Source organism: Mizuhopecten yessoensis, unplaced genomic scaffold (genome assembly GCF_002113885.1).
Source record: "Mizuhopecten yessoensis strain PY_sf001 unplaced genomic scaffold, ASM211388v2 scaffold11143, whole genome shotgun sequence".
Taxonomy (NCBI): Eukaryota; Metazoa; Mollusca; class Bivalvia; order Pectinida; family Pectinidae; genus Mizuhopecten; species Mizuhopecten yessoensis.
This window is the reverse complement of record NW_018408901.1, coordinates 1925642-1952508: the sequence shown is the minus strand read 5'-3', so window position 1 is coordinate 1952508 and position 26867 is coordinate 1925642. Positions and strand designations below refer to the sequence as shown.

General features: G+C 37.9%; 2 protein-coding genes across 2 annotated transcripts in view; both read left to right on the top strand.

Moving 5' to 3' along the window:
- The first annotated feature begins 5559 nt into the window (after positions 1-5559).
- On the top strand, positions 5560-10965 carry LOC110466724. Its single transcript, XM_021523436.1, has 2 exons — positions 5560-5602; positions 8854-10965. The coding sequence occupies exons 1-2, from the start codon at positions 5588-5590 to the stop codon at positions 10894-10896; spliced, it is 2058 nt and encodes a 685-aa protein (XP_021379111.1). The 5' UTR covers positions 5560-5587; the 3' UTR covers positions 10897-10965.
- Positions 10966-16057: 5092 nt separating this feature from the next.
- The window catches only part of LOC110466718, a 28625-nt gene continuing 17815 nt past the window's right edge, over positions 16058-26867 (top strand). The window contains exons 1-6 of the mRNA XM_021523427.1: positions 16058-16224; positions 17711-17792; positions 18735-18804; positions 21877-22020; positions 25091-25142; positions 25819-25858. Of these exons, the coding sequence (XP_021379102.1) occupies positions 16133-16224; positions 17711-17792; positions 18735-18804; positions 21877-22020; positions 25091-25142; positions 25819-25858 (480 nt within the window). The 5' untranslated portion in view covers positions 16058-16132. The remainder of the gene's footprint in view (positions 16225-17710; positions 17793-18734; positions 18805-21876; positions 22021-25090; positions 25143-25818; positions 25859-26867) is intronic.

The window sequence follows — 26867 nt, the reverse complement described above, 5'->3', positions numbered from 1 at the left end:
ATAAGCTAGGTGATCATAAGCAAAAGGCCTTCATTTAAAATTCCTGTGACAGAGAATACCCAGTGTTTAAAAAAAGAATTGGCATAATTTCCTGGCCCCGGGGTGGGGATTGGTGGGGTAGGGGTGGATAAACATGCAACTGTAACCTTCTGATCAACTTCTGAACTGTTATTGATTAAACATTTTGAAACATTTGGTTTTTTCATAGGGGGGTACTTTTTATACAGGGGGGGTACTTTTTGGTAGGGGTATAAAAAGTATCCGGATACTGTTTATTCTGCATAAAAAGTATCCGGATACTATTTAAGCAGAATAAACAGTATCCGGATACTGTTTATTCTGCATAAAAAGTATCCGGATACTATTTAAGCAGGAGGTACATTTTATGCATGACACTGGACTGACTCTACCTAATTATCTTATTGTTCTAAGGTCACAGTGTGGTAACCATCCTGTCTTGAAATTAGGTATAGGTAAAGTGTTATTTCAAAGGTAGAGTCTATTTCATGATAGATATATATACCTGTATTTTCAACAGTGGTTTCAAGTACACATAGTCACCAGGAGTGATTTATGATACCAATTAAAAAATATAAATTTCAAAAATTTCAAAGACAATGAAGCATCCTCCTTATAGCATCACTTCATCAGGCGACTAATAACCAAGGTTAGCATTTAGTGTTGCCATTGTACATATGTATGCATACTATTTCACAATAATCACATAGTTCATATTTATGACAAAATGAATTAATATTAAATTGTGCACATGCTTGCTTAAATTACATGTACATGTAGATTTGCAGGTATTATCAGCTGAACTGCAGAAAAGCCCCCCCCCCCCCCCCCCCCCAAACTTTAAAACTTTAACAAGTGACCATTTTAAGGGCCTGACACAAACTTCAAAATTTTAACCAAAAATCTACATTTTTACCATTTTTCTTACAGAATTTGTTAACACTCGCTCCGCTCGACCATCATAATATATAAATATTCTAGTTATAAAATATAGGCTGGAATAATACCACAAACTCAGAAAACTTTTCTATGCCTCACTCCATCTGTTTGTCAATAGAAATAATGTCCCATAAATTCTTGCTTTCTACCCTCAGCAGTACTAGTGCTTGCAATAGTTTAGTATTACATCTTCAGAAATAAAAAAAATCGTCCCAATCTCTGCAAAAGAGAAGTTCTATATGTATTTGGTGGCAGGAAGTAGTATACATGAAGAACCGACATGACAATTCTAATTTATAAGTTTTAGATAAGTGCAAAAACCTGTCTTTTTCCGAGTTTAAAATTTTGGGCAACACCCAAAATTAATTCCTGGGCCTCCCCCCTCCCCACTTGCTTCTAGTTGCTTTTATATATAAATACCATACTGAACTACAATTGTATACACTTTTATTTTATCCGGTTATCAGGACCAGAAATCAATATTTAAACGCGCTTATAAATAACCGCTTCAAAATTCTCCAAAATGTCGTCGACATACATCGTTTTTACCGGTTTTCTGATGTTTAGTCATTGTGTAATCTTAAAATGTTCCTGAAAACAAAACTATCAGTGGAAATGGTGAGAAATGATTCTTTTGTTATATAGTCAGAGGAAAATGCTCAAATTTATTTTTAAAATGCTGTTCGAACCATTTTTTACCGTGTACCAATTTGGGTAGCGTACCAATTGTGGTAGCGTGACGCGTACGTTAGCTGTCTTTGCCGAAAATGTTCATACATGGACTAAGACCACCGTCATTCCGTAATTAAATTGCCAATTTCATTAAATCAATATAAGTAGGAACGGCACAACATCAAGTGTACTTACCACAGCCAACAACTGCACCGTTTAAATGGGGGATGGGTGGGGGTCGTACACCGAAAGCAGGACAATACATTATCGGTATTTTATTTTGAACTTTTATATCATCGGAAAATTTCAAAATAAAATATCTGAAATTTCAAAACCAAATCAAATCGATCGTACCTAACATTACCCTGTTCCTGCAGCTACGCTCGTACAGATTACTTAAGACAATTGAACGTCTTCGGCAATAAAAAGGATGACACGGACCATTTGCATTTACAGTTTATCATAAATGTGTCAGTCCATGTTACAACACTGACTTAGATAGCAATTTACTTCCATGGTTGTACAAGTTATGGGAAATGATGTAGCAGTATTTAAGCTTTGTGCAGTCTACAAAGGCATTTTAACAAATAACATTGAATAACTTTTTGCAGTACGTTTTTAGAATGAATTACGAATCTTGGAGCCACAGATTGATTTGATCAAATTAACAAAAATACTGTAAAAGTGGGCGTTACGACTCGTTAAACTGATCGCTGTATGGAATGTTTTGCGTTGACAATGACTCTGAAATCGCATGTGAATATTTCCGCGCTAATTTACTCAACTTCGATTTCCACACCGCAAAAATGTCGGCTTTTGCAGTATACAGCGTCAACACATCAAGTTAGCACTGCAGTGACGTCATGTTCCTATAGAATACTTACTTGTTTTGTAAACTTGTCTTTCTTCGCGAAGATAATATTTTTGTTTTGCGTTTCACTTCGCTGACGTTTTAGAATAGCTGATAGTTTCGATGATTTGTCGGAAATGCCCGAGTGCTATTTGACGGAAATGCCCAAGTGGTTAATCGACTGGAAGGGAACGTACGCGTGTACTTGACTATCAGACGGGACCTTACATTATGACGAGGTATAGCTATTATCTGTAGAACTGACCTAAAACCAGCTGAGCAGGTGTATAACAAATAAAATGTACCCTCGCTGCAGGTGTATTTTATATTAAGGATACATAAACTATCTATTTGGAAAAAGGCATAATACAACCCAAAACACAGGTTGTCCATTTTTTTTACAAAATGATAGTACAGTTAAAGAATTCAGATCAATTCTAGTTATAGTGTTTATATAGGAAATAGCATGGCCGTATGCGTAACAATAAGATGTGTGTACAATGATTACTAAAAATACAAGGAATAAAACACCTACATTGTACTTGAGAAATTATTTTCAGATTTTACTGCACCATTTAGAGGTTTCCTCCATTTAAGGCAAATCAGTGGTACTTAATATCAACAGAAAAATCCATGTATGAAATGTTCCGACTAGTATGCAATCGAAAACCGTCGGCACTTTCCAATAAACGATTCTCGTTAACGGAAAGTGCCGACGGTTCGATTCTCGATTGAATCATATATGTAGATTGCAGCGAAAGGGCAAGATGCTACACGTACTTGAACTAGATTTGCATGTTAAACCTTCCAGAACAAATTCCAGCAGCAAGGCTACAGTAATCTGCACAGTCGAACACTTCGTCACGTAAAAAATCACTAAAAATGCGAAAAATCGAAGCACCATATTGAAAATTTTGTTTGAAGACGCAGAAAGCCATACAAAGTAAACACTCTACTATCTAAGTATGAATACTGTAGAAGCTGCCAGGGTTGGGAAGCTTTAGCATCAGCCTTAAACGGTTTGATGTCCTATTTTTTATCTTTGTTCCTGGATTCTTTATTGCATACAGTCCAAGATGTGTTAAAGGGATTTTTTAGCTAACAAAACTTGTACATGGTCCTTTGTTTTAAAGACACGTACACAATGATCCCGTACATTCGTGTAAAAGATTTTAAACGCATTTAAAAAAAACAATTGGTTGATTTAAATTCTGTTTTGTGGAGTTTTCTTACCGACAATGTGAAGCCATATTGACTGATATAAACCTTTGATCACCATGTGGTTAACGCGGAAGATACTCTGACATTTAGGTATCCGGTATCTATGTTGGAGAAGGACAACCATCATTATTGATTGGAACATCTTAATTTACATCGTTGAATGTAAAAAGTCTTATTCAATGGGGAAAAACGTATTCTTCTACGACTACCACAGGTAATAAACGCCATTTTTCTTGAATGCTATTACTTTCGACGCAAATCTCGCAAAATGGAGGTTACTCTTTGTATGAAAAACTGCAATGGAGTTCTCTTGTGCTTTGCTTGCAGTGGGACCGAGATCCTTCACTTGCATATCGTAAAATGTTAATTAATTAATGTAAAGGTTGAATAATAATACCAAAACGGCTACATTTTTCGGTTCAGTGAGAAACTATGGATTTCTCCTAATTAACTTTGCCTGTTTTTATTAGTCATACAGAAAATATTTTGTTTCAACTGATTTTCCAACAGAACCGTTGAAAATCGGTTAAGGATTCATCGCAGACTGGTATTTGGCTGTTTTTCGTTTATTCACAAATAACAAGTGAATATTGAAGTGTCAACACAACCATGATAACAAACCATGATTGACCTCCAAATCGATAAAACGAGCACAGCATATCAACAAAGGAAACATTTGGATGGAGACCATTGAAAATTACAAGGAGAATGTGATCTGGTGTTTGGAATGGTAAACGTCTTCCGCTTTGTCGCTGACACCTGTAAAGTTTGAGAGCAGGGATGTTGCTATCAAGAAAGGAACAGTTCACAATAGGAAAATCGAATCTTCCTGCTTAGCATATAGATTAGTAGAAAGCCGTCCCTTTTGATCTTGTTGTGAGTAAAGATCGCAGTTAGCAGTAGCAAATTCTGTTGTGTCCTTAATTTCAAGCTCATGAGGTTACGGTCGACGTGGTTAATACATTTCTTCTTATTTAAAGATAGAACGTCATCGATATGTTGAAGGACTTGGCTAGGTGATTTTTTTTACCATCAACGATACACCTTTTCAATAAATTCAGCCTGATGTGAAATCAAACACAAATCGGCAAGAAGAGGCGCACGTCTGGTTCCCAAATGCTACTGAAAACAGTTTCAAAAATACAAACTTGCTTTTAGATACGAAACGAACTAGGATCTTACAATTTGTACCATTTTGTACGCAAAACGTAGTTCCGCTAGATATTTAAATAGGCGGCGAAATATACATGCGCACAGTTAGGAGTAACCACCTCATCAACAATCACCACGTTGATGTTCAGTTTTCACACAGTAAATCATAACATGTTATAGTTTTGCTGCAATTGTACATGTAACATCGTTTATGTCCACGTCTGTTAATAGGTATTAAACAATGATGTACATTGTAGGTAAACCGCTATTTCAGACTTGAAACACAGATACGAGAACTTTATTCTTTTTAAAGATTTCTTGTTACTATACGTACATTGTAACATTCAAGTTTTCAACGAACGGCTCGTGGAGTGTAATAAAAAAAGATTCCCGAATCGTTAGAATCTGGAATATTCAAAATATTTCCAAATCTGAGAAACAAGTGATAAAAACTACATGCTTCAATGTCATGGGTCTTAAATGATACAGGTCCTATGTACCTTTTTTTCGAGCATAAGAACACAAATTTTACCTGTACGATTTCAGCTGGTGCGATTTAGTATCGAACGTTCGACAAGATATCTCAAGTGAGGTGAGGTATCAGTATCTGTATCCATGGAGATACTAAGCTAGATTGCGGGATGCACCTGTCGCAGATACACGTGGTATATATGTCGGTGCGTATGCTCTGGAATCATCATTGTGGAAAACATTGCGGACCAGCTAGCCGTCAAGATGACGACGTGCAAGGTAAGCGTCTTACTCGAAATTCCAGGGGTCTCGTTCACTAAGTTTCTCTATTTCCTGGAACATGTTATGACCAAATATCAAAAGAATCGCGTGGCAGCGAAATGGTAAAATCACCGGTTTTAACATATGGCTTGGCTCCCTTGAAATATTTAAAGCACACGTATCAGTATAGCGATTTCAATCAAATAGCTAACTGCCTGCCAACGATTTTGTCATGATATATCATAGACCTGTGCAGAAACCTAAGAAAGGGTAAATGTATATGAGACTAAACTTAAAAAACGAAATATACCCGGCAAATTACTGTTTTATAGAATATTTCCCCGAAAATCACCAAATTACAAAATACAAAATGTGTTTGAAATGACATGCCTTTTACACGTGCTTTCTGATCGTTCAAAGTTCGGGGGGGGGGGGGGGGGGTATCTAGGCACGTTAACAAGTTTAGCGATCTTGTCAATAACCCGCGTAAATTAGACAAATATATAAGGTCTTTATGTTAACGTGTAACGTTCTGATAATTCAGCGATAAATCAACCTAAAGCTGTATTATATTTTCTCCCTCATTTACAGGACTGCATCGTGTTTTACCTATTCATGATTTCTCAATTATCCCCTATTGTATGAAAGAAATCACGTGGAAAGAAAAAATACTATGACATCAAGAAAACAATCAAACATGTCGTCACAATCAGTTGTCGCGGGTAATGCCATGAGCAAATAAGGATATAAAAAAAATCCGTTTCTTGGGTGGTTTTTTTTAAGAAAAAGAATCATCTCGTAGGGAGAAGGTAAATCAGAAATGTCAAACCTCGGGGTAAAATTCTTGAATTTGTTACCCTCGACTTAACGCAAGCCCTGGGTTAGACAAAATGCATTACTTTCATTATGCAGAAATAATACGACAAAGAAAAAACAGCGAAAAATGGTCAGGTGGACACGTCATTACTTTCGTCTTTTTCAGTTCCTAGGAAATTGTTTTTGTAGCCCTTTTCTAGAGAGGAAATAATATCGAGGAAACTCGAGAACGTGATATCGATGTGATGTTATATTGTCCCGTCATGTGATTAATATTATTCAATAAGACACGCTGTTATAAAGATGGAGTATAAAGAATCCCCCCCCCCCCCTCCCTCTCCTCCCTTTATCATAGAGGAAGATCCTATTAATAAAATAGCGATATTAACGATATTAAATTAATCATCTTTGAAAATTTAAACCAAATAATGAATTTGCAACGGATAGAAGAATAGCGAAACGGTTCAAGTCTTTTCTTGTGTTTCCATCGGGTGCCGCAAAGCCATATCCAGCTATACGTGCGCATCGTTAAAATAATTTAACGCTTCAAGAAAAAAAAGTATAGTTTTCTTTGTGATTGAATACCGCGAAATTGACCGATGTCGAAAAATATAATTGAAAAAGAATGCTATGCATTACAAACACAACTTTAAACAAGCAGAATACATCGATTGCCACTGTCGTTTCATATAAACCCTGGATTAGATTTTGTTTTATTTCCGTTTTCTTCCTTTCTTTTGTCTATATGGTTAAACTGTCTAATTCCATAATTCTGTTCGCTAGGATTAATTGTTTTCTCCATTCATGTTTCTCGCAGACGACAAAAACAATTATCATTCTAAATTTCGAAGCGGATCCGAACTGAAAATTTGGCTTAGCTACTAATGCAAAATGATACGGGTAGATATATCCGGGAGCGGGCGATGTCGACCGATTTTGATTGGTATCCATAGGTTATTTCACATTGATATTATAGCGATAGCTGAAATACTTGAGAGGTTATTATCTGACTGTTTTCATGTAAGACCCAGATCGGCCCAAACTATCGCCGAAGGTTTACGGGACTGAAATAGGTCGAGAGACACACTATGGAGTCTGATATGAAAACATTCATGTTGTAAAAAAAAAAAGAAAAAAAAAAGTTTTTTATGATGATGTATAGGCCTTCATTAATTTTATCCCAAACATTAGTTTGCTTGTGTAGACGATCAAATATCAAACTTCGAAGCGGACCCGGGAATAATATTTTGTTTAGCTAAGACAAGGCCCAGATAGGATACGGACATATATAGCTGGAAGTAGGCGATGTGGCAAGATGCGGACAATACCGACAGTTGGTAAAGAATCTATTGTTTAAGTAATTTTAATGATATTTCAAGAAATAACCATCCTCGATATCCAGGGTTTACGCATCCTCGATAATCCAGGGGTTACGATTACTTTCGCTCTCTGCAAACCTGGAATATGTCATAGCAAAATTGAAGGCTCAGTGTGCGCCACGTTGTTGATGAGACAAAAAGACCAGTTCGATCATTTGATGTACATCAAAAGAATCGATCACGTAACGGTAAACATTGACAGGCTTTGAAATCGGGTGTCGCTCCTTTGTAATCTTCAAAGGACAGGTATCAGCCTAGCGATTGGTCAGTTTTTTTCACCTGAAACCAATCAAACAGCTATCTTCGTGCCTTCAATTTTGCTATGACATATTCCAGGGGCGCAGAGAGCAAACGTGAGCGTAACCCCTGGATTATCGAGGATGAGCAGTGACATGATCGATACAAACAATGGTGTTCGTAAGACAGGACATGCCGCCCAATTTTATGGTGAATTTGGGATATCGGTTTTCATTTTTAAAAAGCACTTTATCTCACCTATTTAGATGAGGTCTATATAAAAAAGAATAGACCTCATCTAAATAATAACGTGTCTGATTGGATTATATTGATCACGCGACGATGTAATAAATAAACATGTTGTCCTCACGCACTCGAGTTTCGCAAACATATTTTCGGAGACTGTGTAGAAAAAGTTAGCAAGAGGCGACGCACTTCGTTTCGAATGACTGAAGGAGACGATAAAAATGGCGCGGAAGGCTGATCATCTCAATTGATTGTATTGTTCTACGTCGGAAAAATGAAATAAATAATGCCCGTGCGATAGGTTAACTCGCTTCTTTGTTCCCTCGATTAATCATGTTTCACTCTGGCGTCGCTCTTGTGAAACATGATTAATTTCTGGAAAACAAATAATCATGTTTCACTTCCACGAGGCTACCACGTATAGAATATTGTCATGTGCCTTCTAGATCAAAACGTATGAAAAGTAGGCAATAAAGCAAGGATTCCCTTTTCAGCGTTTTACAGTACTTACATTTCATCTCTTATTAATCTACAAACTAAGATGAATTTCTAAATTTTTGTTTGTGATCGGATTCCTTTGTATGTTTGCAGTGTATGCTGTCCCTGTTGTTGCTCAGCCTGCTCGCTGTTACCGCAGCCGTCCACCAGGCAGAGATAGACAAGCTTGTCAAGGACATCGAAGAGCTCGCCAGACATCTGATGCTTCAACAGTTGGTCATTGAAGAGAGGATCCGGTCCGACGGAAATTCAGGGGTGAAGCAGATCAGAGGCACACATAAAGGAACAAGAGCCTACTTTGGAGACACATTCAACATGGGATCGATGTTGTCTATCCACGACCATACGAACTACGACCGGACCGTTGGTATGGGTGAGTTCAGTGCTGTTATGAATGGATTAGAGTTCAGGACAAGACACAACGATTACAAACTTCGCATGCCAAGTGAAAATAGCACTAAATTCCATCTTCTTCAAGATTTACCGTTCCCGGAAGTTCCGCCATCAGTTATGGCAAAGCATAGCGTGCCAGACCAGATCAAGGAAATGCGTGAGTACTTCAGAGCCTTTAAGGAGCAGAACTCGTCTATCCGCCATGATTACGCTAACTACTTCAAGCCGGTAATGTGTTATGTTGAAGGCGCCTGGACCACGGACACGAAATCCATCAGTGAACCATTTCACAGCGACCGTCATTTCTTGGATGCGTCCAGTTGGTTCGATCTCCTGGAGAAGGTTCGATTCACATCCTACACTGGTGGGAAAAGCAACTTCGAAAACTACAGCTTTCTTCCAACAACAATTACAGATGTCGTTAACGGAAATCCGGTTTATGCGCAGTGGAATTATAGGATAATTTGCCACCCTATCCGTACCAGAATGGGGCTCAGTAGTTTAGCTCTTATTGACGATCTAGGTATCCGGATGGCCCATAGGTACTCCTTTGAAAAAGCAAACCATGCGAGAACCGCTCGATATCGACTTACTCCTCGTAGCTTTAACCGGTATAACAGTACAAATCAGGCTTCTAGTACTCTTAACCTCGAATATACCGGAGTGGAACTTCTCGACAGTATAATGAATGAGATTCCGGGCAAAGACAACTACCATCATACCCTGACGGACGATGCTTTTGGACAGACGGAATACAATATGCTCAACAGTGGCAAAAGCCCACAAAACGCTGCCTACTACCATCACCTTACTGACTCCAAACTTCCTAACGCGCAGGGAGATCACATCTATTATAAGGGATTCTCAGACGAAAATCTTTGGGTAGCTGAAACAACTCAACCACGAGTAGCCCCAATGACTGTGACATCCTGTCAGTTCAACGCCAGTGTGGGGGATGTGACCTGTAACAATCACACCGTCCGCTACTCCTACGCTGTACCACTGGAGATCATCTGGATGACACCCCTGTACACGTGGAATCCCTACGGTCTCGTTTTTCATACTGATAACAATGTTCCGCCAAAAAACGGGAGGACCGGAGGTACAAACGCCACAACGGCTTTCAACGGGACAAGCAGATCTTACTACTACTACACACCTAACGATTTCTTCAAGAGCAACGAGGTCGGACGGGATCCCGCAGACACAGCAAAGGACGTGGTTGGAGTTCTTGACAAGCACGGGCACGTGAAGATCGTCAAACCGTCAGGCACGCGCATCATGCTTCCAGAAATTGATGGGGTTGGAAAGATTCGAACCCGGTATCCTGTTGCCCCATCTCATCATGAGGGGAGTCCAATGTATAAAGAAGTTGATGCCTTAAAGGAAATGATACTCGACATACCAAAAAATCTGAAATTCTTCGAATCTCCTCCATTCGGGTCACACAACGTTCAGACACACAACCCAGATGATAGCCTTCAGCATTTCACCACAACGTTCACCCATAAGACCCCTCCCGGTCTTCACCAACATGACGTCTACGTTGACGCGCATGACTGGTCGATGCTCCAACGCAACAGTAAGGTCATGGCCATTACCACCAACGACAACGAACACAGCCATACACTGCAGCTACAGCGAGACGCACACAACCATAACCAAATCAACATCATCTCGTGTGACAACGTCCCACACTGCTGGGACGGACACGCAAACGTTCTCCTGCACATGACGGACTAGGTGCCGATGCCACTGAACAGGAATGTCACATAAACCATAAAGGAAAATAAAATAAAATTGCAATTGTACTAGCAATTTATCTTTTTGCTTGGTTTTATTCTAAACATATTTTCAAACTAACACGGCAAAGATTAACATAAGACAAACACACATGATTGCACATTTGAAGTTTTTTTTTATTAGATACAGGATGCAAGAAAACTACGCTGCGTCATACAGCTGTTTCGTCGGCAAAAAAAGTAGAAATCTGGTCTAAAGTACTGTTGAAACTGAAGGGGAGGTGCGTATTCACCCTTAATTATAGAACTTCAAAACTTAGAGGCGTACCGATTCATTTCAAATTCATAACGAGTAAAACGTGTATATCATCATGAACCGTGACACTGCTTTAAAGAGATAACTGGCTATCAAGGTTACTGGAAATATCGGAAATTAAGAAATCCACCAGCAGAGTACGTCTACCAGAGATGAACGCAACACACATGTGATTGCAGTTTATTTTTCAATTTGACACACTAGAACTATGCCCAAAATAGATAAAATGCTTGCGCATAGAGTGGCTCCGTCCTTCTAGGACTCATCGGTGATGCTAGGGACCAAAAAGTTAATTATATGAATGAATATAATTATTGTTTCTGTATCAACTAAGTTAACAACTTTCTATAAACACCAGCAATTCAGGATCCCTGTCCCACGGCACCGTGGTTTTACGTTTATACAGTGGCATCTCCTTAATTTCGTTTTTGACAAACTTGATAGCCCTTCTCTGCAGCGTGTTACATGCCAAATATCGCAATGCTTGGCATGGTAGATATTCAATTGTCTTATAAAAAGATGTTTACATATTTTACACCCCCAACTCTAAGAGTGGGACGAGGTAATTATTTGAAGCAACATATTGTCAATACTTTATCCCAGCATGCGTTTGGCTAAGTACATGTGCATTCAAAAGCCGTTAAAATATTTTATATATTTTACTCCTCTAGCTTTAAATGTTTGTAAAACATGATAGCCATTCATCCCAGTATGCTACAAGCTAAAAGCTGTCACCCTGAATTTTGTTAAAAAAAAAGCCGATTCATGCCGGACATATGGACGGATGCTGCGCCATGCCATAAGCTCACTCGCTCTTAAATAGGATATATGAGCCACAGGTACGAGCCTCGTCTGTAAGCATCCATATGATAATATATAAACAGTGTATACAATGTAAGTATTGACAGACGAGGCTGAGGATGACACCAGACATCTGTCTGTCAACATGTCTAAGTCTGGTGTCAGGGCCAGAGGAAACTCGAGCTAGCTGACAGACGAGGCTGAGGATGACACCAGACATCTGTCTGTCAACATGTCTAAGTCTGGTGTCAGGGCCAGAGGAAACTCGGGCTAGCTGACAGACGAGGCTGAGGATGACACCAGACATCTGTCTGTCAAAATGTCTAAGTCTGGTGTCAGGGCCAGAGGAAACTCGAGCTAGCCTAACAGACGACGGACACCACACCATATCATAAGCTTATAAGGTAAAATGGTGTAGGAGTTGTTCGAACCAGGGATAACCTTATAATACATATATTACTGCCACAATCAAGATTCTTGGAATCAGTTCAGATGATGAAGGTATCCGACCATTAGACGTTCTTACGTATACACTGATCAAATTATGTGCTGAAAAATAAATATGACGACCATATCCATAACAATTTTCATTCAGAGTTGTCGTTCCTTGCACTCGCTTCCATCTAACAAATGAATTCGTAACCGTCGCTTTCTCTCGTTCATTAGCTACAATCGTTATATCCTAACTTCTACAAAAATGTTCAAATCTTCCAACTTAAAATTATGTTATTTTGTCAATAAAACTAAAACCATATCTTAACAATTAAAAATTAAATTCGTTTGTATTCTATCAAAATGTACATGGCATAGATCGAGAGTATGAGAAAGAAGTAGAAACATATCGTTAAATCAATGATAATTATTTCGAAAACAGTGGGCACCACTTCACTCGTTATATAATCACTGCAGACTGCATATATTACGATGATATATAGAAGTAGGGTGATCAAATAGAATGCTACAAATTTGATTTCAAATTTCTATCCTCTCCAACTTTCAGTATTTGCATATTAAGCATCCCTTTAATAGAGTTTTAAGATTAAAATGTTCATGATTACCAGTTATACCAAATTGAGAAATTTGTATTACTAATTGCATTCTAAAGTGTTATAGAGTGGGCTTTCAAATATAAAATGAAATGCATTTTCATTTTCATGTCCACATCTACATTTGTACATGCTGGTGTGTCATTCAGATGATCCATATATAAGTCACTATTTAGGTTGTTAGCATGATTTCTCAGCTGACAAATTGTGATATTGAATTTTCTTGACCCATAGTATTTAAATATGCTAGCAATTTCTTCAGTGTTGTTCATATTATCAGACTTGATGAAATTTTTTAATTGTTGAAGGGAAGTAGCATTTAAAGTTTCAGCAGACAGAAGGTTATATTCTCTACACATTGAGGGAAAATAACTATTGAAATAATTCTCAGTTCTACAGAAAGGAGGATTTATTCCCTGCTTAACGTTCAGCATTAAGAGGAATGGCAACAACTGGTTCATCCGGTGTCATGATAATGTGGCCGGGCGGAATGCTGTGCTTGGTGCCTTCGTCATGGCAGTCAGTGAGATAACACTATAAAGTTGGCATCAGATCCGCGCTATCACAAGGAGGCAAGAACACCAGCATACCATGTCTCCTGCATACAAACACGCAAGCACGCATTTACAACACACACGGAGGCACGTCCTTAAATGACCTTATGTGTTAATAGGACGTTAAACAAAATTAAACCTAACCAAAACAAGCAAACCTTTTAAAAGTTCTTCTGAAGTCATTTTAACACAATTATCAAATACAAAGACATTTCTTTCTGAATTTTCATTCCAGAAAAAAGGGCACATTTTTCTGCGCCATTTGCTTCTTCACCTTACGAAATTATCTTAGAGAAAAATGTGCAGTAAAATCTCCTACAGTACATTAATAATTGTGTTTTTCTATGTTTTTGGAATAGGATTATTATTGTCATCAGAATAATTGAATGAAAATCAGTGGAAATGCAGCATTGAATAAACAGTAGAGTATAAGCATGGATAGGAAGATATCATGTATCCATTATTGGCTATTCGACCGTTCTTCAAAACTTTAAAACAATTTCTCTTGTCTTTGTCTTTGAATGCTCTTTGTCTTTTTAAACTGGATACAAGGTTAATCTCTATGATATGCACTGCGTAATGTAATCATGTATTGTGTATTTACAAACAACACATCACTGTTAAAACTAGTATCAATTCTCGAGTAAGATCGACAAATACTAGTCCAAAAATATTTGTGTAAATCATTTTTTTTTTATTTCCGTTCTTATACTTTACGGTACCATCTGATGATGGCAAATAGGAAGGATTATGCTTACAATTATTTTTGACTTCATACAGCCACCGAAATGAAAACTTCCTCCGATTTCTTGAGGCAATCTAGCAGATCAATAAAAGAATGTTTCTGATATTGCTATTAACAACTGTTGCTTGATCATTTAAAATTCTGAAATATCCATCATACATGATCTCATGTTATTCAAAGCCATTCATTTTGTTGTCCAGTTCTTTTTAAGAAAAGAAACAGATAAGCTATATAGGTCTGCTGACTCTGCTGACTGGCTTCATTGCAATTGCTCCGACTGCCCAGCGTGAAACGTCACCATCACTTTAAAGAATCTGATTTACAAATCAGAATATTTCAATCAAAAAGTGATGTCCCTTCAAGAATGGAATGGGGTAAGTACAACCACAGAATTAGATTATATTGATATTTAAGTCCTTGGTACAACTATATAGTTACAAAAAAATCTATAAACTATGTTTGTTCAGAGTTTTGCATCACCGCAACGGCTAAGTAAAGAAAGATGAAGGAAAAATAGATAGAGTTTCAAAATATCTCAATACGGACGTCAGATCGATTTTGGGTACTTATCCCCATGTGTATGACATCTAGATGAGTGTTGTAATATCGCCAATATTTGACTTGCAAGTATTTTTGAGGTGCTTTGAAAGCAACGAACCAGGACAGATCCATTACGGGAGGGTTCAATATCGGGCCGCGGGTTAGGGAGACGACCGCGCCGGGGTAAGTTCGGCCCCAGTAACTCAGGCCACTCCGGATATCTAAGGTCATGAGTATTTTTTTTATAACTTTGAGGATCTTATACATAAAAGCTTAGCATTGCCTTTCGAAGTTTCGAATTACTATATATATGTTATTCATATTTATTGATATCAATTGGGGGGCAGGTTCAGCCCATGACACCGGAGCGTGCGATACATGGGAAGTCGTGATATATGACGTTTGCATGCGCGAATTATGATGTCATAATTATGTTCCGGATTCCAACGTGGGTCGAACTTACCGAAGGGCGGGCACATTCGGTTATGAATCATCCGACATGAAAAACTCTTCAAAGCGTTGTTCAAATACGAAAATGTGTGTGCTTTTGTTATCATTATATGAAAGCAGGGACGTATAATGGGGCATATACTGTCCCTGATGAAAGGCATGCAATTATTCTTCTAAATGGCGTAAATCCGCCGTAAATGAACACGAGTGATGAGTGATCATGAGTACCGAAGCGAAATCAACCGTGGGTATCCGACGTTGGATGTTTAGATACATACTAATTTTAATAATTATCATGGTGTCCAGAACGCCGGGACGACTTTAATAAAAATGGGCCGAAGTTGCCCCTGTCTATCACATATTGGGACACATATTTTGAAAGAAATCCCAACATGCTGGCAGGGGTCGGGAAGGGATGAGGCCTATAGGGATCCTATATATCTAACACCCCCACCATCGTTACATCCGTTGAAATGTGTGAGGATTGGTTATTTATTACTCTACTGACAGTACAAACAATTTAACTGTTAACTTATATAGAAAGCAAAATTTTCAAGTGTGCCCGCTATTTAGGTCACACTTACCTCATATTAACAAAAGTTAAAACTCCATCTCGGGCCCTTTCAGACTCACCGCTCTGTTTTGGTCCATTCCCGACTTTACGACGTACCACAAAATCAAGCTTCTTTATCACTTAGACGTAAGCTTAAGGTAAACAAGGTCAAAAACGTGGTTTGCGTAGTTTTTGCTGCAGAGTAGGCCTATAGTGAGGCGAAAAAGCAGATATGAATTTTCACAAGATCACTAGAGGCCTATCTGTTTTCATTCCACGATGTAGAGTATTGCTACAGTCAGAGAAAGCATCAAAAATCGCAAGGTAACCCCAGGAATCACCTCGCACCTGATCGGTTGTGTTTCATCTGTTCATACTCGCGTCACCTATTTTCACGAACATACTTTTTCATTCCCATTTCTTTGCGTTGACTGTTGTCCCGATACATTCACAAATAAATAAACAATACATTTAAGAATAAACATGCAATTTAAAAAAAAAACCTGCAATTTATCAAGGAAAATTAAAACCGGAATCATGGCAATGTCACAATACTGTTTTGAGTACTACAATACATTTGTACGTAACCTATTTTCACGAAGTAGCTTAGGCCTCGGTAAAATTGTTATTTCCCGAACTGTTGACGGATGGTACCGATTCAGATCCGTATGTCATTCATTAAAATGTTTATATATCGAATCTTTATGGTGATTGAGTCGAAATTGAATAAAAAAAATCGGAACTAGAAGTTGAGATGAGATTTTAAAAGATGTCCTCTTGAACTTTGTGACTTAAGGCATTAGCCATATATAGCTGTTTCATGATTTACCAATCAGAGCTCATGATAGCCATATTGGTTTTTAACCATTTTGATAACTATTAAAACTTTAAGTTAAAGGAGGTCAGGAAACATTTGTACATGTACTTAAGTTTGAATCAAATTTGCTCTGTAAAACTTCAGGAAAAAAACACCGGTTTAAACATAATGTTGGCCTCTAAAATTGGTACAGAAAAAATGAAGACAACAAATTAAATATAAACTTAATTTATTTTACAACAATTATGAAACAAGTTATTTCAACTTATATAATCACTCTTGTTGGCCCAGATGTTAGGGTGCGGAGGGTCTAAATGTGGGAGGAAACCAGAGAACTTGGAGAAAACCCACACTGTTCACAGGTGATCACCCAATACCTTTTCACATCAGATCGGGTAATCAAACCCCTGATGCCTTAATTGGTGAAAGGCAAGTGTGCTATCCACTGCACCACCAGACCACCCATTAAATTCATTGTGGTGGTATTCTTAATTGATATCTGAAAAACATTTTTTTCAAAAATGTTGAAAAAAAAAGTAAATAAAAAATTTGTGACCTCTGACCCCACAGCAAATTTTTAATTTGACCTTTTCTCTGAAAACATGTCATGAGAAAAAGCTAGCCTGAAGAATATCTACAAATGATATAATTGAATAAATGCTGTACTTTTGACCTATGAAGTCATGGTAGCCATATTGGTTTTTTTTCATTTATTTGAAAATGTTGCTATGACACCTTTAGTCCATGCCAACATGCCAATTATTTTTTACAAAATTAAAAAGCAACAACATCAGAATTGTCACTATCAACACAGAAAATTTTCATTCTAATCATATACTGTGTATCATGTTTAAATGTAACTCGAGTAACAGTAGAGCATACTTTCAAGTTCACAAAAAAATATATGCAAGTTTCTCAAGATTGCGAACATTTAAATGTCATTGAAACAAGGACCAAATGACCATAACATTTGGATTCTTTGCAATGTTTTAGATCAGTTGGGTTTCTACAGACGACTCTTGAACCACATATCCTGCCTGCTGCAAGTTTCTGTGCATCAATTTATAACAGAAAGGTAGGTAGCTTTCTGTACATCAAATGATGAAGTACATTTTAAACTTTTTGAGACAATCAAACTGAACATGTGGCATTGTGCTACATTTCTTTGTCATCATTATCCATCTGACTACCTGTTAATTTTTCCCCTTTTCCTATGAATACTACTACTTACCAAGAAGAGCTAAAAGAATTTTGACTAAATTTGGCATGAGTCAACACTGGGCTAAGGAATAAATTTAAATGTTGTAAATTTATAAAACAATCTACTACCCGTTCCGATTTGGTAAGCTGTGATATCCATAACCAAAATGGACCTGATTACCTGGTCAATGGGCAATCACGTGTAACAATACAATGTACACTCGTACGTACCAGGTAACATTCCTTTCCTGTCATCGGGATACACCTGTACTCGACTCAAATTGGCAGTATTTAGCGAGGTTAAAATAGTGTGATTTTAACCATTTGTTTTGGGAATATGATGGCGGATGGCAGTATGCAGGTTTGGCGTTACACCGGGTGCATTAATGTTAAGGGAAATCCATTCTGAGTAAATTAATGGCGGTATGCAGGTTTGGTGGTTTAATGGGTGGCATTACAACAGGGTTTTACTGTACATGTATATATATTGTTGCCCCGTATGCTCATTAAAAGTGTACTTACCATGTCTGGATGTTATGATGTTTGCCGATGTTGACGAAGATTGTTCAATACTAAGTTATTTTTAGCAGATAAATTAAAAAAAAATTCAAACAGACTTTAAGGTATTATTTAATTTTGTTTAAACTGACTAAATGTTTGCCCCATGTACATGTATAAGAGGCATACTAACGACAAAGCCTTAAGGGCATCGTAAGGTTACAAGTGGCTATACTGCAGGACACTACATATAGTACTAGTGTAATAGTAAAATGCTGAAGTCAAGTATATGCTTAACATTTTTATTTTTATTTAACAGTCAGTGTTTCTAAAATTGGAGAGTGTGCCCTCAAATGCAACTGAAGAAGACATTAGAGGATTTTTTACTGGTAAGACATCATTCAGTCTTTCTCTTTACCAATTGAGCCTATGTCTTCATAATTTTAACTATAAGATGGAGTACATGGGGACGTTGATGTTGTATTTTGTATTAACTAGTTCACCCCTGAAATTTCATAATGAACTAATCCAACCTTTGAATTGAAGGAGTTCAAATGTGTTTTCATGGGTGAATGAATTATAGACTGTTTTAAGCTCACTTGGTTCAAAGGACTGGTGTGCTTATGCTATTGTGCGCTTAGTTGGCTGTCTGTCTGTCATCTGTCGGTCAATTTTTAGGTCACCTGAGACAAAGTCCGTCGTCGTCCGTCGTGCTTCTGTAAACAATTTACATTTTCGACTTCTTCTCAAAAACCCCGAAACCAATTTCAATGAAATTTCACAGAAACCTTCCATGGCCAAAGGTCAACTAAAATTATGAATTATATGGTCCCCAGCCCCCAGGGGCCTGAGGGGCGGGGCCAAAAAGGGTAAAATTGACTAAAATTTCAAAAATCTTCTTCTCAAGACCCAGATATGGTAGAATCAAATACTCTTCATAGATAGAAGAGTCTTAAGGTGCTTTACCAAACTTGTGAATTTTATGACCCTGGGGTCTCACGTTTCCCCCTGGGGAGGGGGTAAACTTTAGTTTACATAGGGAAATCACATTTTAGACTAACATTTATTTAATTGCCATTGGAAGTAATTCAATTTGAGTTAGCATTATCAGTATTGGGTAGCAGTTTGATGGTATGCACATATCAGCCCTGACTGACCTCCTTGGGCTGATGGGTGGGGTCAAAAAGGGTTGAATTGACTGAAATTTCAAAAATCTTCTTCCCAAGATGCAGATATGGTAGAATCAAATACTCTTCATAGATGGAAGGGTCTTAAGGAACTTTACCAAAATTGTGAATTTCATGACCCTGGGGTCTCGCGTTTCCCCCTGGGGAAGGAGGGGGGGGGCAAAATTTGTTATGGTTTATAATGGCAAATGATACTTTGAATATTACATGTTGATAACTTGATTGGAATTATAACCCTAAGTTGACAGTTTGATACTCTGTAAATTTTGAGCCATCCCTCCCCCAAGGGCTGTAGGGTGGGGCCCAATGGAGTCTGTGTGCTAAAACAAAATTTCTTCATTTTCCTTGTTTAGAATCAGAGGTGCTAGTTTCAAATACTTTTCAGTCTTAAATCTGCATGCTAGATATTGAATAAGGTGGTTTTATTTTTTTTTGTCACTTTGAATAATATTTCTGTTCATGTTTATTGTTAAAAACAAAAATCAACTCTCTGTATAAATATATCAGGTAACCGTTAAGGCCCATGGGCCTCTTGTTTAGCTCATCTGGCCAAAAGGGCCATGTGAACATTTGTGATCCGCTTTTAATCCATCATCCTCATATGTTTTCTTTATATCAATTCCTCTCAATAACCACTTGATAGATTTCAATCAAACTTCTTAGAAAGTATTCCTAGGTAATTATTCCTAGGTAATGGGGAATTAGAAATGCAAAGGGTGAAGTGCTGTCCTTCTTTAGGGACCAGAAATGGGCAAAAGAGTGGATACATTTTGAGGAGACAGGCAATAGGATTATTGATGTAGCATCCATAGTTTATGTCCTGCAAAATTTTGTGAAGAAAAACAAAATTTGTCATAGACAGGGCTGCTAGAGGGGGGGGGGGGGTGTTCTGCATCACTTTGTGCCTTAATTTTCTATAACTCAAGTCCTGAACAGCTCAGAGGAGTTTTACAGAATTGGTCTGGAGCATCTTTGGGTAAAAGGGATTCATTTTTGTATAAACAGAGGGTGTGGTGTGGTTCCTCTAGGGGCAGAGGGGTTTGAGCCCAATTAAGGAAATAGAGATAAATGTTGAAAAATCTTCTCCTTCTGTACCAATGAAGGAGTTTCAACCAGATTTGATGCAGTTCATTCTTTGGCAAAGGGGTCCTGTTTTATAAACATTATTTTCTAAAACACCCCTGGAATATGTCATAGCAAAAATGAAGGTTCAGTGTACGCCACCTTGTCGATGAGACGAGAAGACAAGTTTGATCCTTTGATGTACATCAAACAAATCTCTCCCTCAGTAACAGTAAAACTTACTGACTTTGAAGTCTGGCATCGCTCCTCTGTAATCTTCAATGGACAGGTATCAGCCTAGTGATTAGTCAGGTGTTTTTTTTATCTGACACCGATCAAATAGCTAGTTGTGTGCCTTTGATTTTGCTATGACATATTCCAGGGGTGCAAAGAGCAAAATTGAGCGTAACCCCTGGAGTATCAAGGATGAACTCTAGGAGGATGCTCTCCTAACTGAGCTACCTTGATCGCTGTTGATAGGAAAATTCCAGTTCTGCTACTTTCCTCTCACCTGTTTTTTTTAAGTCTTCGTCCCTGAAGACACAACTATACTCATAATTACGCCCCATGTTCGAGTATCCCCCTGGCAAGCATTCACCTAATGCTTGGAGCAAAAAGGGTTTGCAGGCATGCCAATTTTGTAATAGGAGTGAGGAAATGTACAGCCGAACTGGGATTTGAACCTGGGACCCTTCAAAGTCTAGACGGATGCTCTACCAATTGATGAGCTTCCTAATTGTTGACGATCCTCCCAGTCCAGTTCCGCTACATTTATGAATTACCTTGCATTGACTCTTAATGAAAATCACAGGATTTACAATCATCAAAAATTTCAAAAGAACTCTGGTACTAGGTCATCAAGGATAACATGTAGCAGGGATTAAAGGGTGACACATATTTGTCCAATTTCTTTTACATGTACTCAAGGTCAAAAAGGTCAAAATATTATGTATTGAATGCTTAACGGTCCCTGTCCCACTGTATTTTGGTTTTTCCTATAAACAGTAACCGCCCCTCAATTGTCGTGTTGAATATATAAATGAGGACCAGGTAGCTCAGCCTGAGAGAGCGACAGTATAACAATTTCAGATTCAGGGTTTGAATCACGGTCTAGCCCCGTTGAAATTTCACACTTACAGCACTGTTGTTGATTATGTATTTTAAGGGTGTTCATTGCATGTCATTCTACTTGTCAATTTTGCATTGTTTCAGGTATTGATATTGAAGAAGTATTATTTCAGTTTTACGATCATGGTGGGACTAAAATGGTTTTCGTAAAAGTACCAGAAAACAATGTTCCAGAATTCGAAGCTCTAGCAAAAGATAAAGCATTTTGGGGGGAACAAACTATAAGTGGTAAGTATACATTCAAAGGACTATAATTAGAAATAATAATACATATCAATTTGTTTAATGTTAGGGAACTTAATTATAAAGGTCAAGAAGGAAGGTTGCAGAGGTTAAAGGTCAAATATAACTTTGATGAAATTTTTTTTTGTTGCGATTGTCTTTTATCCGTCATGTATAAATAATCACATTTTACGACTTCTCCTCATAAACTGTCGGTCAGATTTTGATGAAACTTAGTAGTAATAATCAGTCGGAAGTGCAAATCAGAATCAATACTCAAGATGGGACTACACCCCCTCCCCCCAGGGGGCTGAGGGGTGGGGTCATAAGGGGTCACAGAGTACAAAACCTTCATTAGACTTCTTCTGTGAAACTTATACATAGCTTTTCACTATCTTTTCATAGAATAATGCTTTGATGATGAGGATCAGAATTAACAATCAAGGAGGGTCTGACCCCCTGATGGGGGCTCATAGGGACTCCCTTAGGGGAACTCATAGGGGTCACTTAGTGCAAAATTTGAAACCAGCATTTGTGTAGCTCACCTGGTCCGAAGGACCGGTGAGCTTCTATAAAGGCGCGTCGTCTGTCAACTTTACACTACCAGTCATGAACCACTGAGCGGATTTTAACAATATTTGGTGTGGAGCATCCTTTGGTGAAGAAGAACCAATTTTGTATAAATGGTGGGTCTGGCCCCCCAGGTACTCCAACAATGTTAGAGGTTTTACACGGCAAAAAACTTTTGACAGGCGCCGCGTCGCAGTCGGCAAAATCATATCCGATTGAAAAAAGGCCGACCAGCGGCCTCTCATGTTATGGGAGTAGCCCCCCAGGGGTCTGAGTGGCGGGGCCTAATAGGGGAAATATAGCAAATTCTTCTTTAAAATCCTTCTTCTTTTGTAGGAATGAAAGGATTTGGTCCATATTTGGTATGAAGCATCCTTTGGTGAAGAGAAACCAATTTTGTATAAACGGTGGGTCTTGCCCCCCAGGGGCGTGAGGGGCAGGGCCAAATAGGGGAAATATAGCAAATTATTCTTTGAAATCCTTCTTTTGTAGGAATGAAAGGATTTGATCCATATGTGGTGTGAAGCATTCTTGGGTGAAGGGGAACCAATTTCGCATAAACGGTGGGTCTGGGCCCCCAGAGGCCTGAGGTGTGGGGCCAAATAGGGGAAATATAGCAAATTCTTTAAAATCCTTCTTTTTCTGTAGGAATGAAAGGATTTGGTCCATATTTGGTGTGGAGCATCCTTGGGTGAAGGGGAACCAACTTTGTATAAATGATGGGTCTTGCCCCCCAGGGGCCTGAGGGGCAGGGCCAGGGCCCAATAGGGAAAAATAGCAAATTCTTTAAAATCCTTCTTCGGTGTGAAGCATCCTTATATGAAGAGGAACCAATTTTGCATCAACGATGTGTCTGACCGCTTGGGGGCAGAGGATGGGGCCCAATAGGCGAAACATAGCAATTTCTTCAAAATCCTCCTTTTCCTGTAGAATGACAGGATTTTGTCAAATTGCATATAAGTATAACCCCTGACTAACCATGTAATACATGTACAATACCAGCAACATCTAGCTATTCCAAAGGTCCAAAGGTGCTTTATCAAAATTGTGAATTTTGTTTCCTTCAGGTTCCATTTTCTCCCTTCTTTCTCCGTGTTTGGTTTATATTTTGTTCAAACTTAGCTGTTATTCTTATCCTTTGACTGCAGTTGATGTATTCCCCCTTTAGTAGGTAAAATTGACTTCATTGCAAGATTATTTTATCATTTTAATGTTGGTTTTTTTTTTTGGCTTTATATAAATATCTGTTACTCTCCAACACCATCTTGTAGAATCCAATCTACAATCAGAAAGAAGTTTTAAGTGAAATGTACTTCCTTTTTTTTCATATCACACAACCACAAGTAACAATTTTATTTTAAGTAAGATGACCAAGGAATTAAAACCAAAGAATTTGTCCATATTGTCAGCCTGGTAAAATACTTGCCGCTACCTACTGACAGGGCTAGGGAGAATTTCTCTAGCTCATTCCGTAGAGCGTAAATGTATTAACTATATTCACGGTATACCGTCATGTATGTAGTGCAGGTAGTACAGGTGTACTAGTGTCCGGATTTGAGGCCAAGGTGACACAGGTAGCCGCGTGAGGCGGGACGGGTAACGTGTAACTGCACGTGTTGCAGGTGCGACACAGGTGTCTATCGAGTTATAAAGGTAGTTTGAGGATAACATAGTCATTCGAGTCTTCACGGTTTATCTATGCACTAAAAGAAATTATATCATAGATAATGAGCGAGAGCGACGTCCCAGCCGTTGACGGTAATGAATTCGAAGCTAACGAAGCTGTAGGCGGCGATACACACGATACAGTTAAAGAAACTTTTGATTTATTCAAGAATTACCTCAGTACACAGTTGGTGAATTTCAAACGCGATATTAATCAGGCTAATGAGATATCGTCAGAGAAAGCTACAAAAAAGCTTAAAGAAGATTCTACAGTGAAATTTAAGAAAGCCGGGAACAAAGTTCAATTTGAATTCAACAAAGGAATTCGAAAATGGTTGACCGTCGAAGGCCACTCCCATACATAGGTGTTGAGATTTATATGATAAATGCTTTTTGTTCGGTTGAACATAGGTAATTAGAATCATAACACTTATAAACCATAGGTCTCCAGTTCCACTTCTAGCAGAGGCATTAAAAAAATAACGACCTCTGTTACATTGGTGCCCACTTAGGAACCCAGGAAATATTGACAAAGTACTTAGCGATACTTGCAAAGGAATCGCTATGAACCCTGGAAAACTCGGGATGAGCTCTTTCCTTGAGGGGGAGCATGTCATCCTGGTAAAATACAAGCTGCTTCCTACCGGCTCAGCTAAGGAGAATTTCTCTTTAGCTCATTGGGTAGAGTGTAAGACTAGTAACCCAGAGGTCCCAGGTTCGACTCCTAGTGGAGGCATTAAAAAAATAAATATACATCTGTTAAAATATCAATTACTAAAAATATAGTGGTTTATTATTTATATATTTTCAATCATAATTTATTTTTTATAATCTTTTTCAGTGGAGAAAGAACTAAATGATGATAACAGACAAATGATTGATGAACTCCAAAGGTAAATGTTAACATTAAAAACAAATATATCAGTATTTCTCCTTTGGCATTTTTAAAGGAAATGAGACCTGTATTATCAAAATAAGCTGGTATATGATGCATGTTAGTATGATGACATGTGTGGGTGAGGTTACTATAGTAAAGTATGTTGGGTCAGTGCTTTCCTCTATAATCGGGACCAAAACGAAACACCACAATTATTCAAATCCAGGAACTTATTCCTCAATTCATAAAATAGAAATCACCAAATATGAATCAGCAAAAAAGAAATTCGTAGAAAATTTGCTTTTTATTAGAACAATTTTTTTTCCTCATTTCTTAACTCATTCACCCCTGAAATTTCATAATGAACTATTCCAACCATTGAATTGGACGAGTTCAAATGTGTCTTCAGGGGTGAATGAAGTTAACTAAGGTTTACAGTTGAACTTTATAGGCTCCTTTACCTTGGAAAGCCTATACACTATATCAATGGTGGTATTCAGAAATTAAGGGCCATGAAAAACTTGACAGGGGAATTACCTCTAAGCCAGAACAAATTGTAGCTACAAATATGACTTTCAACCCCATAATTAAAGGACCAGATTGCAAAGAATAATTGTTTGCTTTGTACTGTACTAGTGAAAATGAAGGTCAGTAAGCATAATCTCATATTTGACGTTCCATTTCTGTTGCAGAGAAAAAGAATTACAGGAAGCTCAAATATGTCCCAGTCAGGTAATCATATATTGTATCAATGGGTTGTTTAGCTGCAGGAACTGTCTGATCAATTTGTACTTTAAAAAAAATCGATTACGGATTATTTGATCAATTTCATTTTTTTTGACATATGGTCTAATAATCGAAAATTAAGGACATATCTAAAATTTAAAAAATAAAATAAAATTCATCCGAGTTGAGCCATGGTTCCAGCAGCTATGAATTGTGTGATCTTTTTCTCTTCAAATTTTATTCAAAAATTTTGCTTTTAGTTTAATCGGAAATCGCTCCTTTCAAAATTATTCACAGTGGTTATCTTGTATTGTCAGTAAAATTGTACTCGCCATACTTGACTGTTTGCTATGGTTTTTTTAGCTCACCTGCCCGAAGGGAAAGTGAGCTTATGTCATGGAGCGTCGTCCGTCGTCCGTCCGTCCTCGTCCGTCAACTTTTCCTTTAAACAACTTCTTCTTAAGAACGGACAGGCCTAGAGTTATGATATTTGGCTGAAAGCTTTGTTGATCAAAGCCCTACACATTTTGAGAACGAAAATGACCTTGACCTACTTTCAAGGTCACAGGGGTCAAATATGTCAAAAACTTCAAACGACTTCTTCTGAAGAATTAAAATGTATAGAATCTTTATATTTGGCTGATGGCTTCCAGGGATGGAGCTTAACAAAGTTTGAGAATGAAAATGACCTTGACCTACTTTCAAGGTCATAAGGGTAAAATGTGTCAAACACTTCAAACAACTTCTTCTGAAGAACTGAAAGGTATAGAATCTGTATATTTGGCTGGTGGCTTCTTGGGATAGAGCCCAACAAAGTTTGAGAATAAAAATTAATTTGACGTACTTTCAAGGTCACAGGGGTCAAATATTCAAAAACTTCAAACGACTTCTTCTGAAGAACTGAAAGGTATAGAATCTTTATATTTGGCTGGTGGCTTCCTGGGATAGAGCCCAACAAAGTTTGAGAATGAAAACTAGTTTGACCTACTTTCAAGGTCACAGGGGTCANAATCTT